At 45.1% G+C, this 16,746-nt stretch overlaps 1 protein-coding gene across 2 annotated transcripts in view; it reads right to left on the bottom strand.

Moving 5' to 3' along the window:
* Positions 1 to 1,937: 1,937 nt before the first annotated feature.
* The window catches only part of LOC138448858 (zinc finger protein interacting with ribonucleoprotein K-like), a 360,764-nt gene continuing 345,955 nt past the window's right edge, over positions 1,938 to 16,746 (bottom strand). For both annotated transcript variants that reach the window (XM_069604726.1, XM_069604725.1), the window contains exons 6-7: positions 15,640 to 15,732; positions 1,938 to 4,867 (exon numbers count right to left, since the gene is read on the bottom strand). In XM_069604726.1, the coding sequence (XP_069460827.1) occupies positions 4,065 to 4,867; positions 15,640 to 15,732 (896 nt within the window). In that variant the 3' untranslated portion in view covers positions 1,938 to 4,064. The remainder of the gene's footprint in view (positions 4,868 to 15,639; positions 15,733 to 16,746) is intronic.

The raw sequence follows: 16,746 nt of genomic DNA on the forward strand, positions 1-16,746 counted from the left end.
CACTTGTGTGGTTCCCCAAAGGGTGAAGATCTCCAAAAGAACTTCCTGAGCCAGCTCCCACTCGTGAGAGACCGTACTCTGCCTGCTCAGAGCATCCGCCGCCGTGTTTTCGTCTCCGGCCAGATGAACTGCCGAGATCGAAATTTCCTTCTGGATGGCCCAGAACCAGAGCTGCATCGCCTCCCTGCACAACGGGAGTGACCCTGCCCCCCCTTTTTTTGTTGAGGTAGTGCATGGCCACTGTATTGTCTGTCATAATCAGGACATTCTTCTCCCGCGCAGACGGCAGAAAAGCCTTCAGGGCTAGCCTGACGGCCCTCAGCTCTAACAGATTGATGTGGAGTCTGGACTCTGACAGAGACCAACGTCCGCTGGCTGTCAACTCGTTGGCATAAGCACCCCAACCTGTGAGGGATGTGTCCGTCACGATCGTCACCTCCGGCCATGGTTGCTAAAATGGTGCTCCCTTCATCAGATTGCCTTCGTCGGCCCACCACAGAAGATCCTGGGCGACTGAGGTCGGAATCTGAACGGGATCTGACATCCTGCCAGAGAACTGCGACCACTGCATCTTGAGAGCCCACTGCAGAGATCTCATCCGCAGCCTGGCCTCTGGTACCAGGAAAATGCAGGATGCCATGAGGCCGAGTAACCTCAAGAATTCAAACGCCGGCGCACGTTGAAAGTTGTCCACCATCTGCAGAATGTGATGAGCCCTCACCTGGGGAGGCAAACACTGCCCCAGGGATGTGTCGAGCACTGCTCTGATGTATTGGAGCCGCTGGGTAGGTGTCAAATGTGACTTCTTTAAATTGAGGGAGAAGCCCAGCTTGTGGAGGGAGTGGCAGGTGACGGACAGATAATCCAGGGCTTGCTCGGGAGAGCGTGCCCTGATCAACCAATCGTCCAGATAGGGGTAGACGTGAATCCCCCCTTTCCTGAGATATGCTGCCACCACCACCATCAGCTTGGTGAAGACGCTCGGGCGGAGGTCAATCCGAACAGCAGGACCCGAAACTGAAAATGCGAGTCGCCAACCGCGAACCTCAGGTACTTCCTGTGCTTGGGATGAATCGGCACATGAAAGTAAGCATCCTTGAGGTCTAGAGACACCAACCAATCCTGAAGTTGAAGGGCCTGGAGGACTTGAGAAAGAGTTACCATCTTGAACGTGTCCTTCCTGAGGAGCTTGTTCAACCAACGCAAGTCCATGATGGGTCTCAATCCCCCGTCTTTTTTCGGGATCAAAAAATAAGAGGAATACCATCCCTGGTTCCTCTCCGCTACAGGCACCAGTTCTATGGCGCCTTTCTCCAGCAGGGATAGGATTTCCTGTGCAAGGAGCGGATCTGGACGGAAGGGAAGACAGTAGCCGTGGGCTATGATCTTCAGAACCCACACATCCGAAGTAATGGCATGCCATTCTCCCAGATGCTTCACAAGTCTGCCCCCAACCGGCGAACCATGGGACATGGCCTCATGACTGAGCGGACGCGGCTGCGGCTGTGTCTGAGGGCACAGAGGGAACTGCCTGAGTGGCTTTGGCACCACGAGTACCTTGCTTTCCTCCCCGAGTACTCCTACGGTGGCCCCTTTGACTGGCAGCTCCTCTCGATCTACCAAAGGAAGAGTAGAACCAAAAGGAACCTCTCCTCAATTGCTGTCCCCTATTACGAAAAGGCAGAGGTTGACGTACTGCAGCGCTCAAAGCAAAGCCTTGAGAGGTCTGCAACCTCTCAAGGCTCTCGTCAGCCTTGCTGCCAAACAGATGAACACCATCAAAGGGCATGTTCAGAAGACGGGATTGCACATCAGGAGCAAACCCGACTTCCGCAACCACGCAAACCTGCGTATCACGGTGCTCGCAGCCATGGACCGGCTGACAGTCTTCCGTGTCCAAACCCGACTGAAGGGATTCGCACATGGCATCCTTGACGTCCTGCACGAGGGCTAGAAAACCATCCCTTTCTTCCCCTTCGGGAATATACTCAGCCACCAAGGACGCATAGTTCCACAGAGTGTGTGTAAATCTCGCTACGGCACAAGTGGAGTTGGCCAACTTCAACGCCATACCCCCAGCTGAAAATACCTTCTTCGCCCAACCATTGAAGCGCTTATCATCCCTATCGGGAGGGATAGTAGGGTACACAGCCTGCTTCGAGGTGGCTGTAGCCGCCTGCACCACCAAACTCTCCAGAGTAGGGTAAGTCGATAAGTAGCAGGGGTCACTATGGATGGGCGGTATTTTTTCGGGAGCGACTTCTTAACTGTCGGTAGACTCTCTGGAGCAGTCCAAGCCGCCGCCACCCTCGTTTGCAAAGCCATGTGAAACGGCAACACTGGGTCAGTGGGCGGGCCTTGATCCAGGATGTCTGTCAAATCATCCTGAGTAAAATCAACAGGTGGAGCAGACCACCCCAAGTATTCTGTCACCCTTGACATGAGATGCTGATAGGAGGAATCTGCATGAGCCCCAGGCTCAGGTCGTCCAAACTCCACCTCCGGAGAGGTGTCAAGACCACTAGCGTCATGCAAGGACTGACAGAGTTCCTCCATCTGACTATGCCCAGACAAAAGGTCATCAGGGACATTAGGAGGCACAGGCATCTCCTCATCAGACAGTTCCTCAACCTCTGAAATATCCTGTAAAGGTTGGAAAAACTCCAATCTAGGAGGAGGAACCAAATAGGGCTCAGAAACAGGCCTCATAGACTTACTGGTAGCCTTCCCCGGTGGTTCCACAGCCCTCAGGGGCACCTCTGGCAAAACCTCCACAAACAGCGTCGAGGGCGCCGATGGAATCAGTGTCGACGTCGACTGAGGTGCCGATGGCGTTGACAACTTCTTTGAGGGCGGAGTCCTGAGAGTGTCCTTCGACGCGCACGGCGCTGATGGCGTTGACGCCTTCTTTGAAGGCTTCACAGGTTTCAATGGTCTCGACGGCGTCGAGGACCGGGACCTAGACCTGGCACTGGCACGGCTATGGCTATAGCCTTTTCTGATCAGGACCGTGAGTGGTGGACCAAGCCCGTTCCCTGCCGGCTTCTTTCGAAGGCGCGGATGGAACTGTGCCTTGCAACTCGAAAATCGCCATCATCTGCTGGCGGAATGCATCCCATTCAGACGGCGACGAAGACTTGGTGGGACAAGTCAACCACCTCGAGAGTCCTCCTCCGAGGAGGAAGGGGAAGGCGACTGGTGAAGGCGCTTCCTAGAACGCCTCGACGAGGCAGAGGAATGGCGGGAACCACTCCTAGACCGAGACCCCGTGGATTTTCACTAACGCAGAGAGTCGCCCCTCGAGTCATCGGACGAAAGCCCAGAGGACTTCGATTTATGGGGCTTAGACACCCTACCTACTTTCAATTTCCACTTGCGCTCCTGCAAGTCCTTAGACGTCAGGGACTGGCAGTCATTGCAGTTGTTGGTGGCGTGGCTTTCGCCGAGGCACCAGAGGCAGATGTTGTGCAGGTCCGTGATGGACATTTTCAAACCGCAGTCCTGACATTTTTTAAAGCCCAACTTCGGGGTAGTAGAGGAAGACATCGTTTTCGAAGAGAAGAATCGAGCGCGCCGAGATTCCGAAGCAAACACGTTTGCGGAAAAAACAGAACTGAGGCTACGGGCGCGGTGCATCCTATATATAACATCCAGTGACGTCGACCCTCGACGGAGGCCCTCGAGGGACAATGGATCGACGCCATCGATGCAGGACGCCCTCTGTCAAATATTTTCAGAAGCAGCACAGTTGTGGACATTACCTGATGTGGAATACGTCGGAGGACACAATCCCCTCGAAGCCACCATCAAGACCACAGTCGCCATCTATCATGGTGAGAATATTCATAGTGGGCTATCAAACATAACTAAGGGGGAACTCTCAGAAGGAATGATTTACTACATGGAACAGTTGAATCGGGTGATCATGTGGTGTTTCAAGTAGCCACTAAGAGTAAGGGGAACATTTGCTCTGTTCTTTGACTGTAAGTAGGTACATTAATGTGGTTTGTAAGTGGCTTTAGTGCTCTACAGACTAGGACAATAAACATCAAACAGCGGTATGTTCATGGTTGGATATTTACTTTTGAAAATATTATCAATTCTTTCTTGTAGTTGCTATGTGTTTTCTGGTGCGAGATAAGAGACCCTTTTTGACTAAAACTTTTCTCACAGTCAGTACATTGATAAGGCCTCTCACCCATGTGTGTTCTTTGGTGCCTATTGAGAACTCCTTTCTGACTGAAGCGTTTCTCACATATAATGCACTGATACGGTCTCTCCCCGATGTGTATTCTTTGATGTCTATTGAGAACTCCCTTCTGACTGAAACTTTTGTCACATATTACACAGTGATAAGGCCTCTCTCCTGTATGTGCCCTCTTGTGTACAAAAAGATTGTCCTTCTTACTGAAGCTTTTCTCACATTGAGTACATTGGTAGGGCCTCGCTCCCACATGCGTTTTCTTATGATCAACAAGATATTGCTTCCTACTGAATGTTTTGCTGCATTCGGTACATGAATAGAGACTCCAGTTTTTTTGCATGTTTGGTTGACATGTGAGAAGATTAACATGATGTAAATCACTCTGCCAGTCATTAGGTGTTTCCAATAGCTGCACTCTTGGGGTACCCTGGTGAAAGCTTAGATTGGTTTGATCACTGAAACCACTTGTGTATTGGGTAGCTCTTTCCACTTCAGTTTCTTGATTAACTCCCGATGGTACATGAGATCCGAAGGTGGCCCTTTTATCATCAATTTGAGACATCTTTACTTTGGCTTTCAATGATGATGTATTCATAAGTGTTCCTTTTCCACAGCAATTTTCGGAACCTCCTTCGTCCTGCCTTCTTTTCATTTTTCCATCACCTGGTAGATTAACATGAGAGTCTCATTAAAAACATTCTATCTACAAGAAAAAGTCTAAAGAAATATGTATTACTATTTTTAATTTTAAATATTGAAAAGGCAAATTGGACATTCAAGGTAATGTTCTATGAAATTATTTCAATTTATTTTTTAATTGTTCCACATAATCTGAAAATGAATCTATTTCATGATTATAGTTAGCTTATACATTTTTTATTAAGAATATATGGTTACATAATAAACCTTTACACTGTCACTTCTATACAAATGTTAAACAATCCACCATATTAAAACAAAACAATACAAAATATGAAACATAATAAAGAGATAACACATGTACGTTTAACTAGCTACATATAGTTAGCTTAAACATTGAATGGAAAGCTGTTTTCTCCAATATTTGCATTTCTGGATTAGAACATTAGTAGTGCAGCAATCACCAATTTGAAATCACAATTTGAACCGTTTATAAAGAGAGAAACTACTACCTGAAAGCCTGCTCAATATTTCTTTATGTGCAAACAACTTCCGTTGCCTGCTGATCAATGCTTCACATCAGGAACACATACCTCGCATGTCCTTCAAGGATGGGCTCGCAATTGAAATCACACTTATTTCAATCTTTATGCCACCTCCTCTTCCATTGGCAAGTGCCTAGAGGGGATTCAGATTGTGGTGCTGCAACATGACTGTCTACTCTGCTTATTGAGTAGATCCCATGTTGGAGGCTGGGTGACGGAATAGGGAAGACCATGGGAGCTGCATGCCAACAACTGCATCATCAGGCAAGCAGCAGAGGATCCCCCATGTTCGTCAGTCAATAACAAGCCTCAAGACTTCCACCAACCACACGACCCACCCTTAATAATTCCAAAGGCAAAACAACTCTAGATTCTCATGATGACAAAGACCACAAAGCTGTGTTGACAATTCATGAGAAAGAGCAGTGTAGGGGTTGTCAGAGGTAGGGTGCCAGAGAGCCAATGAGGGGAAACTAGTAATAATCAGAAACCCCCTCCAAAATATGACAAGTCCCGTATCCTACCATAGAACACATACCAGGTGAGGAAAACTTACATTCCACAAGTGATTATGTCATCAAGTAAAACCGCTCTGCTCAAGGTATTAACTCTACCATTGGAGAAAGATTTCGCTAGGAATGTTTCATTAGCGAGCATGTCTACAACTAAACTCAAACTTTTCAGATTGCTTTGCCAAAAGGACCTGTCTAGAAGCTGGTCCAACTAACAATGCCTTCTTATACATTTTGTGACACCAGGCTTAGCCGTACTCCGGTTGACTGTGGTTATAACAATTTTATATGTCCAACTAGCGATGCACCAGCGAGCCAGGCACAACGAGGTTGAAGTGTGCTTGAGTGGATGTGGAACACTATTGCTGAATTCTCTCAACGATCCACACAGACATGAAATTGAAGTGTCACACTACAAAACATTCAAGACAGTGGATATCCCCAATATTGGTTTGGTTCTTATAACCAACTGTGAGCACAGGCAACAAAAATAGCCAGCTGAGAAATTGGGTGCAAACTAAGTGAGCCAATCCCCATGCTTGGGTAATTCAAAAGAACAGCTGAGCCTAATGCCTTAATTATCGATTCAGTGGGTTGGCACGCTACAATATATAAAAGTGCACCGTTTACAAGTGCAAACATGGGAGTTTGAGTCTTAGAGAGTTAGAGATTGGGGATCCATGCAGCGAGGAAGTTGGATGAGTTCCGGAAGCAGTGTCAAATGAGGAGGAGAGAAAGGTCATACAGAAGAAAGAGGAGGAAGAATGGGTTATCAAGGAGAGGTGAATTGAAGGGAATAGCATCAAAAAGCATGGAGGCAAGCAGAGGAGAGAAATCATTGTGACAAGTCACAGTGCCAAAATCGCATCCATTCTCCAGTTCGCCCGTGACTGGGATGGACATGACCAGCCCTGAACTACTCTCAAACACGCTGAGAGAGCAACTAGTTAGAAGCTAGCAGGTTCCAAAGAAACAGGGTATTCAGTAGTGCATCTCCCAAGATGCATCAGATTTAGAGATTGAAAACCCAGAGCAGATTCTAGTAGGTCTTTCAGGGATTCAGGGAAACATACACTAGGGGGAAATACTAGAACATCCAGAGAAACCCTTTACTCAACAGGTAGGGATCTTCAAAGGGAAAAACATAACGTATGCCAACTCGCCCCTGGGCAGCAGCACTTGTAAAGAAGAATTGTTTTCTCCCACCCCTGTAGCTGCAGCATGTAAGAAGATTTCTAGTTCCTTCCCTTTTCCCAAATGGAAAACAATTTAGCACAGGTGGGAACTTAGTAGAGGTTCCTGTCAGTTGTGATGTCCTTTTAACCATCAGCAACCTACAAAACTAACTTCTGTCCAGGAGGACAGCCGGGAGGCAGGACAGGAGCAGAGCAGGAGACAAACAGCTCCTGCACTTGGAGGCAAACGGAAAGAAATACAAGATGGCAGCACACTTTTTGAAGGCTTCCTTCCCTGGCTCAGACTATTAAGCTAATTAACCAATTCATTTAAAAATTGTCCTCAGCCAATAGGAGAACAGTGAGGGCTTTATAATTGAGGCTACGAAATGCAGACAAGGCTTTTGGGATGAGAGGATTTTGCTGAGGAAGCAGGAGAGCACCCGAGCAGGGGAGCCCCTTGATCAAAGAGTAGGGTAGGGCTCCAGTGAGTGGGGGGGAGGAACAACCGCTGAACCCCAACAGAGGAAAGGGTGTGTTCCTGTGAAGAGGAGATGCGCCCCCTGGTCCCCAGAAGATGAGTGGGCTCGAGTGAGGGGGTAGGAGAGCCCCTCGAGACCAGGAAAATGGGACCCTCAGCCCAAGAGGAGGGAGGGGCGAGAAGTAGTGAGACAGAGTGACTGAACCGCACAAGAAAATATGTGTAACAGAATAGGAGAGCCCCTGGAATTTAAAAGAGGGGTGTTCTACAGTGAAGAGTAGGGCACTATATCCCTGGGAGAGTGGGCGAGACATAATATTCCTGGGTAGAGATTAGTGAGCAGGACTCTATATCCCTGAGTTAAATAACAGTGGGGGAAGAGCCCTCGGTCCCAGAAGAACGGTATATGTAAGAGGCAATGAGAGTGCAAGTGAAGGGGAGTACTTTTGGGACACTTGGCAAAGGGAAGAAGCCCTAAATCCTAAGAGAGAGGGAGAGGACTAGTGGTACCCATAACAAGTTATACACAATTCATGCTAGTGTGACTTACACAGGAGACCTTCCTGTCTGGAACTTCCTGAATGCCTTTTTGTGCGCTGTCTTTCGTTCATAATCTTGAGTTCCGGGTAAATGCCGACGATTGGAACACTGTTGCTGCATGGAAAAAATAATCTACAAATCCAGAGGGATGCAGGGCAAGTATTTGAAGATATGTGGGACATGGGTGGACTATGGGGACTCAAGTGAAAGGAGTGCTTCAGTGGTGGACAGGTGTTAGGCAGAAACCTGTGCAGTTCCCTCTGCAAAAGATTTAAGACTACAGGTGTTTGGCAGTAAACCCACTTGGTAGCAGTCTGTACCACACAGATTCACTTGGTAGCTGTGGCTGAGCAGTCAGACTTCCCTCAAGAAGAGTTAGGCAGTATACAGAGTATTCACAATAGGTCAAGAGAACACAGTAGAACAAGTAAACACTGACCAGAGCTTGGTGTAAAAGAGATATAATTATTTATTTAAAACCACATCTAGAAAAACACACAGGCACTAATAGTAAGCAATTCGAAAACACGGTCACTAAAAGATATACACTCCCTTAGAAGAATATTAGACAAGTCTTAAGTAAAGCCCCACTTATTTTCAGACAGCGGTGAGTGCTTAACGCAGATGGCACTCTAATAATTCGTTTTAAAAGGGAGGGAAAAGCAGCGAATAAATTGAAACAGGTCCCAACACTTTTACAAGAACACAACAAGAGAGGAAGGCAAAGTAAAACCGTGAAGTTAGAGTTCAATAGGCTGGATCCACTTTGAGAGGATCAAACGAAATGTGTCCAAGGTCACACGGTTGCAGTGCACAAAAGTCTTGAAAAGGTTAAAAAAGGAGTTGGACCACAGAAAGGGACCAGTTAGAAGGTCAAGGCGGCCAGCCCAGTCCAGAAGGTTAAGGGGTTATTATTACCTTGTAGCAATCTTTAGAAAGGGAGGCCTGGCGGACACGGTACCTTAAAGTGGTGAGAATACTCCAGCAGGGGCAGTTGTTCCTGGCAGCGGATGCAAGTCGGTGCTTCGTCCGGGGGAAGAGAGGATCTCGTCGGGGAGGAAGACAGGAGTCTGTTGCACTGCCAGAGAAGAAACCAGCCGCGTAGTTTCTCAGGTAAAAGGAGTGGTCCTTTGGTTCACGGTCCAGTGGTGGCGATCTGGTTGCCGGGGTGCTTGGCACGGGCAATTCGACCACAAGCCGGTCTGGGGTGCGAAGAGAAGAAGGTAAACTGATTGTGCCCACCAGTGAGGGGAAGAAGCCTCTCCAGCCGGGAGATCTTCTATGTCGTCGGGAAGTGGTGAGTGGGTTCCGCAGGGCTCCACCGGTGGTGTCGTCGTGGTAGGTCGGCTCAGCTTCTCCCTCGTTGGATTCTCAGGTCCTGTGGCGACTTCTGAAGTTCCAGTCCCCAAAGCCCTGCTTTTATGCAGCACACCCCCATTCACTCAGACTCGCTGTCAATCAAACATGCTAAGTGGTGAGCTGGCCGGCTCACCACTTGGGCCAATCACACAAGAGTGCGACTTGAGTTACCAAGGTAACTCAGTCCAGGGTGCCTAAACCCCCTCCATCACCCCCTGTGGTACCCAGACAGAGTGGCACCACTTTTGGAGGCTTCTGTGGAGAAGCCCGCTAAAAAGTGGAACAAAGGGCTCGACTTGGGTTGGAGTCACAGTAGAGAACACAAACGCCATTTTAGAGTCAAGTCCTGGCAAAAAATACCAACTGGCAAATTAATATTAAATAAATAAACCAGCGGTATGTTCGAGGCTATGAGAATTAAATAATTAAAGTTGGTAGCCTCGAACAATGGGAAAATCCCATAGGGATATATTCACGGTCGAATATAAAAAGTAGTATCCACTGCCACCAGCCAAAACTCGATCAGGGGGATGGAGACGTGCCCCCTCGACTAACAGACCCCAGGGCAATCGAATTACCCCGACCAGTACGTCCACAATATGATGGTTTGTACTGGTTTCTGTTAATAATTTGGACTAGTAAAGCCAATGGTGACTTTACATGCCCTGGGAGACGGTAGTCAGTCCCAGGGTATGGAGTCTATGGTGGGGTGTCACTATGACACCCCTGTGTCACTGCACAGAGGGTGCTGTGTAACACACATAGTAAAAACACATGAGACCCTATGGAGTAAAGGACCCCATAGTCAATAAAACACATTAACAGTCAAAGGAACACCATAAATCATGTCCAAGAGTGGGGGAAAAAAAGAGTCTCACTCTTGGCAGGAGAAAAAAAACAAACTCCAGAAATCCAGCAAAGCTGCTGGGGGACTCACTAGGTTGGGAAATTCAGCCTAAAGAGAGAATCCTCCCTAACACCAGGACTAGATTATGATGCAAAGAATAGGAACGCGGGACCCAGTGGGGAAGAGGGTGGGAGGATGGGGGCGGAAAATGGAATGTGTGTGCATTTTTACAAAACGCAATTAAAAAGAGTTTTAAAAAAAAGATTGATATTCAGTGTGCCTGATCCATATGACATCACTTCAACAATCATTTGCAAGGACTATACTGAATGCTAAAACGCACTTACTGAGAGAAAGCTGTTGTAAGTTTCATAGGCCACCACACCCTGGTCCAAGTGCTCCTGCACTGAGAAGCTTGCTGCCAGTGACTCTTGCCAGATAGACCCATTTGAAAAACCTGGTTAGAGGAAGTTTTCTTAGACTCTTCAGCATTTGAAGGCTAGCCCCGGCCAAAGATGTCCACCTATCACACCCATCAGAGTTGTCACAAGTTATCCCGATAGGCCCAGTTATACAGAATGTTATCAAGCAAAGGCAAATGTTCACTCCCACTTTTGAATCCTCTAGAAACGTTTACATGTAAAGTCTGGCTGTCTCTTAGACATCTCCTGCTGCATTGCTCTGGTCCAGGATATGCCCTCTTAGGCTGCTGCTTTTTTATGTGGCAGCACAGTACGGCTGAAGAGAAGCATGCAAAACAATGACAATCTCACTCTTCCTGCAAACCGAAGGCAACAAAAGTTTGTCTGCAAAAATCTGTAATATTTTCCTAATTCAAATTGTTACAAATTAGCATCTTAGGTACAAACGTGCCATTTCTCTAGACATAATCACAGCTTTCATGGATTGCTAATGTGAGATTGGCATCATGGAAGGAGACACAGGCAACAGATTCAAAGATTAACAAAAGCTTTTATTAATGAAAATGTCAGGATGAACTTAGGCCTAACTTGCCCTATGCTAAGGTAGGATTTCCCTACCTAAAGAAACTAAGGAAAGTCTGTGTCAATAAGTTCAACTGAAAAGCCTGTCTGTGTCCAAAACCCATACTTGCCCTCACAACTAATACAAAACAATGTGTTGGGATGTCAACCATAAATTAAACAGTGTTCCAAATGTAAATGTTCCGAGCTATTTCCAGCTCAAGCTTATGATTCAGCTTCTTTCGCCCAAATGTCAATACGTTTATTAAAATGTTCAGTTTACCTTCTTTCGGATTTGAAGCAGTAAAGGTCCACACTTTTGTAAAGGTCAGGATGCGCTTCCCCAATGTTCAATAAGCGACAAAGTTCCATGCTTTTGTAAAGGTCAGAGTGCCCTTCCCAGAGTTCAATTAGCAATTTCAGTACAATATGTCTTAGGTTTCCTTTCCCAAGATCAGTATCAATAGGTGACACAAAAGAAGTCTCTTGGAGCTTTGGTTTTGTATTTCAACAATTCTTTACAACTTAGGGATCTCTGCCCCAAGTCTGATATACAACAAACAAATAACCACCAAGCGCACCTTATTCGTAATTTTTGATTTCAAGCGTTTCAGATGTTGGCTGAAGATAGTTAGTCATTAGGTTACTGTAATTTGAGGTGCAGGGGAGAAGTGCTCAGCTTTGGTATCTAGGCTGGTCAAATATACAAAAAAAAAAGATGGTTTCCTAAACTTAGGAAACCCATGTCCCTGTACACTATCAAAGTAGGTCTAGGCCTGTGTGGATTTTAAGATGGTAGGGGGTTATGTCTGTACTTCTGTAGAAGAAGCACAAAAAATAAAGCTTCTTAGATTTCTAGACAATACGTGATTCTTAAATGTGGTAATCTTGTTATCCTTGCTATAGCAGGGACATTCTCAGAGGTGATCCAATTAATGTTTGACAATTCACTTGTTTATCTAAAACAGATATTTATTCATATTAGAAACAAAAAACATTCAAAACATCTGTGGGTAAATTCAGTTCATGTGGAAGAAGACACATGGGGGTCCTGTCTGATTTCGGGCGAAAAATCTAAATGGTCGGTGGCAACAGCTAAGTTAATGGAAGCTGCTTTCGCAAAGATAAATGCCATTGAAACAGTCTCATAACAACCTTCGCAGTTGAACGTGCAATTAAGTGACTTATCTGATCTCCTGAACAGTGATTTTAATTTAGTCTCCTCTTCTTCTTGTAAAGCAAGCAGTAGGTAGGTAGAACAGACAGCCCTACCCTAGACAGACTATTCTACCTACCTACTGCTTGGGAGACACCACCTTTGAAGCCAGTTGCCTTGCAACTTTTCCAGTATGTAGACCCATGGCTTTTATGATTAGTCTCCTGTGCTAACTGGAGTCTAAAACCAGTCTAAACTCCCCCTTATATAACTTTTTATAGTAATTTTTAAAAATGTTTTTTACTTTCTCCCTCTGATTAGGGATTTTCATCTAACCATTAGCATCTGGAGCGACTTACGATGCATTTTATCTGCAACTCTGCAGTTTTTCCGTTTGTGAATTGAAATAAATACAAGTAAGTGGACTAACTTTGAGTCATCGCTTACATTTTCTCCATGCTTTCCTACCCTAGATTCTTATCTTGATCATTTATTTTATACTAGAATGGACCAGGTACTCCCACCATCTCGCAAACAAGCTAACTAGGGAGATTTCGCACACTTAGGAGAACATCCTTGGGAACCTTCTTCCGTTCCCTATTTCTATGTAAGTAAATAACATTCAGTTACTACATACTAATATAAATACACTATTGGTAAGATGTCTTTTATTAACCCTTTCTCAGCTTTTGATCATTGCACTATACATAAATGAAAGCAGGTGTTCAGTCACTAGACAATATGAATCCCAAATCTGTTCCAACTAGGAAAATGGAGATATGGTGGTCATTTAGCCAATAAGGTATTGATTACTTGTACATAGTGATTGTGCTTCTTCCTTGTTTTTATAATTACCTAGAGTTACTAGGATGATGTCTTGTTTAGATGAGCTTCACTAAAAAGGATTCTATCAGCAACAGAAAGTGTGCCTCCTCTTTGTTGTCTAAGTATATACATGGAATTTTGTGAAGTCATGTTTAAACTAATACACATATGTAAACCTATATGTATTGAAATGAATCATTAATATTGGATTATTAATTTCTTCTTTTCCATAGAATTTTTTGTTGTTGTAAGAATCAAGAATGCTTTGCCCCTGATGAAGAGTGAAAGTAATACTTGAAATGCGTTGGGCCAGATTGAAATTGAATGTTTTTTGTTTCTAATGTGAATAAATATCTGTTTTAGATAAACAAATGAATTGCCAAACATTAATTGGGTCCCCACTGAGAATTTCCCTGCTATAGCAAGGATAACAAGATGACCAAATCGCATATTGTCTAGAAATCTAAGAGGCTTTATTTTATGTGCTTCTTCTACAGAAGTACAGACATAACCCTCTACCATCTTAAAATCCACACAGGCCTAGGCCTACTTTGATAGTGTGCAGGGGACGTGGGTTTCCTAAGTTTAGGAAACCATCTTCTCCAAGTCTGATATACACCAGTGGTTGGTTTCTTTCTTCTGAAACATCAAACTTCTGTGTTATCAAGTAGGGGTTCTCTGGTCTTGGCACAGTTTTATGACCACATGGTCCACCCATTACAGGTCACACAACCAGGAACTTCCAGGTCTCCTTGAATAGTTTAATATTCAGCCAAACAAGTAATTTCTGCAATATAGCACCACAACTTTAACATACAAGTGGGTTCTCAACCTTGGCACCCACTTTGCTCTTAAGAGTCTTTCATTCAACTTGGTTTGCATAATTACTTTCCGTTCATTGTTCAACACATTTGTTCTTCCCTTTCATTCAGTGTTTTACTAAATACAGGTTTTGCTTATTTCATTCAGTTCAATATCCAAAAAGTGCAGCCTTGTATGTTTCATTCAATTCAATAAATGTAAGTTTGTTTCCTTCATTCGATTTGGTATTCCCAAAGAAAATGCTGCTTTGTTTGATTCATTCAATTTGTAAATCAACAGATGCACCTTTGAGTTCTTCATTCAATGCTGTTGTTCAAGAAAGGCAACTTTGCGTGTTTCATTCAGTTTTGTATTCAACAAAGGCAACTCTGCCTATTTCACTTGGTTCAGTATTCAAAAAAGGAAACTTTACGTTTTTCATGTAGTTTAGTACTCAAAGGTAACGTTACTTGTTTTCATTCAGTTCGGCATTCAATTAAGATCACATTATGTTGTCTCTTCAGTTTGGCATTCTATTAAGGCAACGTGGTTTTCCATTCAGTTCGGTATTCAATAAAGGCAATGTTGCCTGTGGCTGCGAACCGCTACTACTTTCACGGTCCGTTGGAGCTCCCTGCTTCTGTCCATGGCTTCTTCCTGTGCGGGAAAGCCTGCTCGCTGGGTGCTTCGCTCTGCACTCTGCGGCTCTCATGCAAAGCTTCGCCTTTGCTTCTCGGCAGCGCTTGCTGCCAGCCTCCGCTTCTGTGGGACCTTTGTTTTGTACGATCACGCCAGCAGGATTGCTAGGGTTTGGGTTGGCTTCTCAGCATTTTGGCTTCTCCTGCTTCCGCACGGCTCCTTGTTCTACTTCTTGCTCTTTTTCTGCTCCTCCATTGCGGTTCAACCTTCCACCTTTTATACACCTGTGGCCCATTAATTGGGCTGCAATTGTATACCATTAGCCATTACTACCTGGCCCCGTTGTCCTGGACATGCCTGACCTTCATGCATCTTCTTCGTCCCAGTACCAAAGTGGTGAGAGAAAAGGGTATTCATTACTCTCCTTTGCTTCTTCCTCATCTCAGTACTGTTAGGTACCCCAAAGGGGGACTGCCTTATAGTAACCTATAAAGGTTGGTGAATGGTTAAGCTGGTTATTATAGGGTTAAGGAGGATACCATGTCTCGCCTAAAGGCATCTCACTGCCTCTCTCCAAGGACCCCGCCCCCAGCTGGTGCTCCCTCCGCAGAGGATCCAAGGAGAGTAGGAGTGAGAACACCCTCAGGTTTCTCACACTAGACAATGTTTTCAGTGCCCCTGAATCAAAATTGCGCTGGTGGGAAGCTACATTACGGTTTGCTTGCTGACATCTATTATTGGCATCATATTCTCCAATATACACAGTTTACCTGCCGGTTGTCCATCTATATAAAACACCACTGTACTATTTATAACATGACTCAATGCTTCAAAACAAAAAACAAATCAGCTTTGCCTACTCAATGTCTTCATAGCACAAAATACCTTGGCAGATGAATTCAAGCAGCAGTAAACGTAGAGCAATCAACCCACCTTGATGTACTTGATGTCGTGGCTCCACCCTGCTCTCTGAGGCCTTGACAGGAAACACCTTAGTTTCGACTTCAATGGGCGGGTGATTGATCTCTGGTGTACATAAGATGACAATTATACCAAGCAGAAGATATTAACCGTTATACCACCGCACATTTGTAGCAATACATATCTTCCCGTAACTCTTGCTTGTAGCAGACCACTTTGAAGGGCTTGTGAATTTGTATTTTATGTTCATTTATACTGTGCTTTCGCAAAACCGCTGAACAGTAAGAAAATAGTACAATCAAATGAAGCAGTACATTCTAAATGATAAGCCAAAGTAATGAAGGATAAGGCTCAGTTATTGGAAAGAGTGGAGAAGAGATGAGATCTGAGATTAGATTGAAAAGTATGCAGGGAGGAAGAGGAACAGATAGAGAGAGGGAGACCATTCCAGTGCTTGGAGGTGAGTAGTGCAAAGGATCGTAACCGAGAGGAGGAACAAGGGGGATTGGGGACAGAAAGCAGGAAGTGGTTCTGACAGCGCAATGTGTGTTTGGGAGAATAAAGTGATATAACTGAGGAAAGGTAGAGAGGGGTGTAAGGTAGGCAACAGTAAGACAGGCACAAGGGACCACAGTTCAAGGGTGTTTATTGAACTCTCAGGTGTGATAAACATCTATCAAAACCTAAATCTATGAATGGGAGCAAGCTATGACCATCCAATAATAATGCAGTCCTAGTGGAGTCTTGTCAAAATAAAAGGGCCTATACTAAAACACCTATTGCCAATCCTTTCCGCCAATTTACAAATCGTGTGGGGTAATGTTCATGAAAAAGTGTTCACAAAATGATATGTCAGGATGTTCGGGCCGGTGGACTCCCTTCCCCACGTTTTCAGCACGGGGAAAGGTGATTCACTCGAGCAAAGCACACACTCTGGCTTCTGTGGGACGAGGATACAGTTCTGTTACCAGCATTAGGACCTTCTATGTCCAAGTCTTTTTACTTCTTAAATTTCTCTTGACTCAGAGGTCCTGATGTACAAACAAATAAGATGCAAAAAGTTATTTTCCTTTTAATAGTGTTCAATTTGGGTATTCACCATGGATTCCCAACATAAAG

Source organism: Ambystoma mexicanum, chromosome 1p (assembly GCF_040938575.1).
Source record: "Ambystoma mexicanum isolate Mex_15411 chromosome 1p, UKY_AmexF1_1, whole genome shotgun sequence".
In the NCBI taxonomy this organism is placed as follows: Eukaryota; Metazoa; Chordata; class Amphibia; order Caudata; family Ambystomatidae; genus Ambystoma; species Ambystoma mexicanum.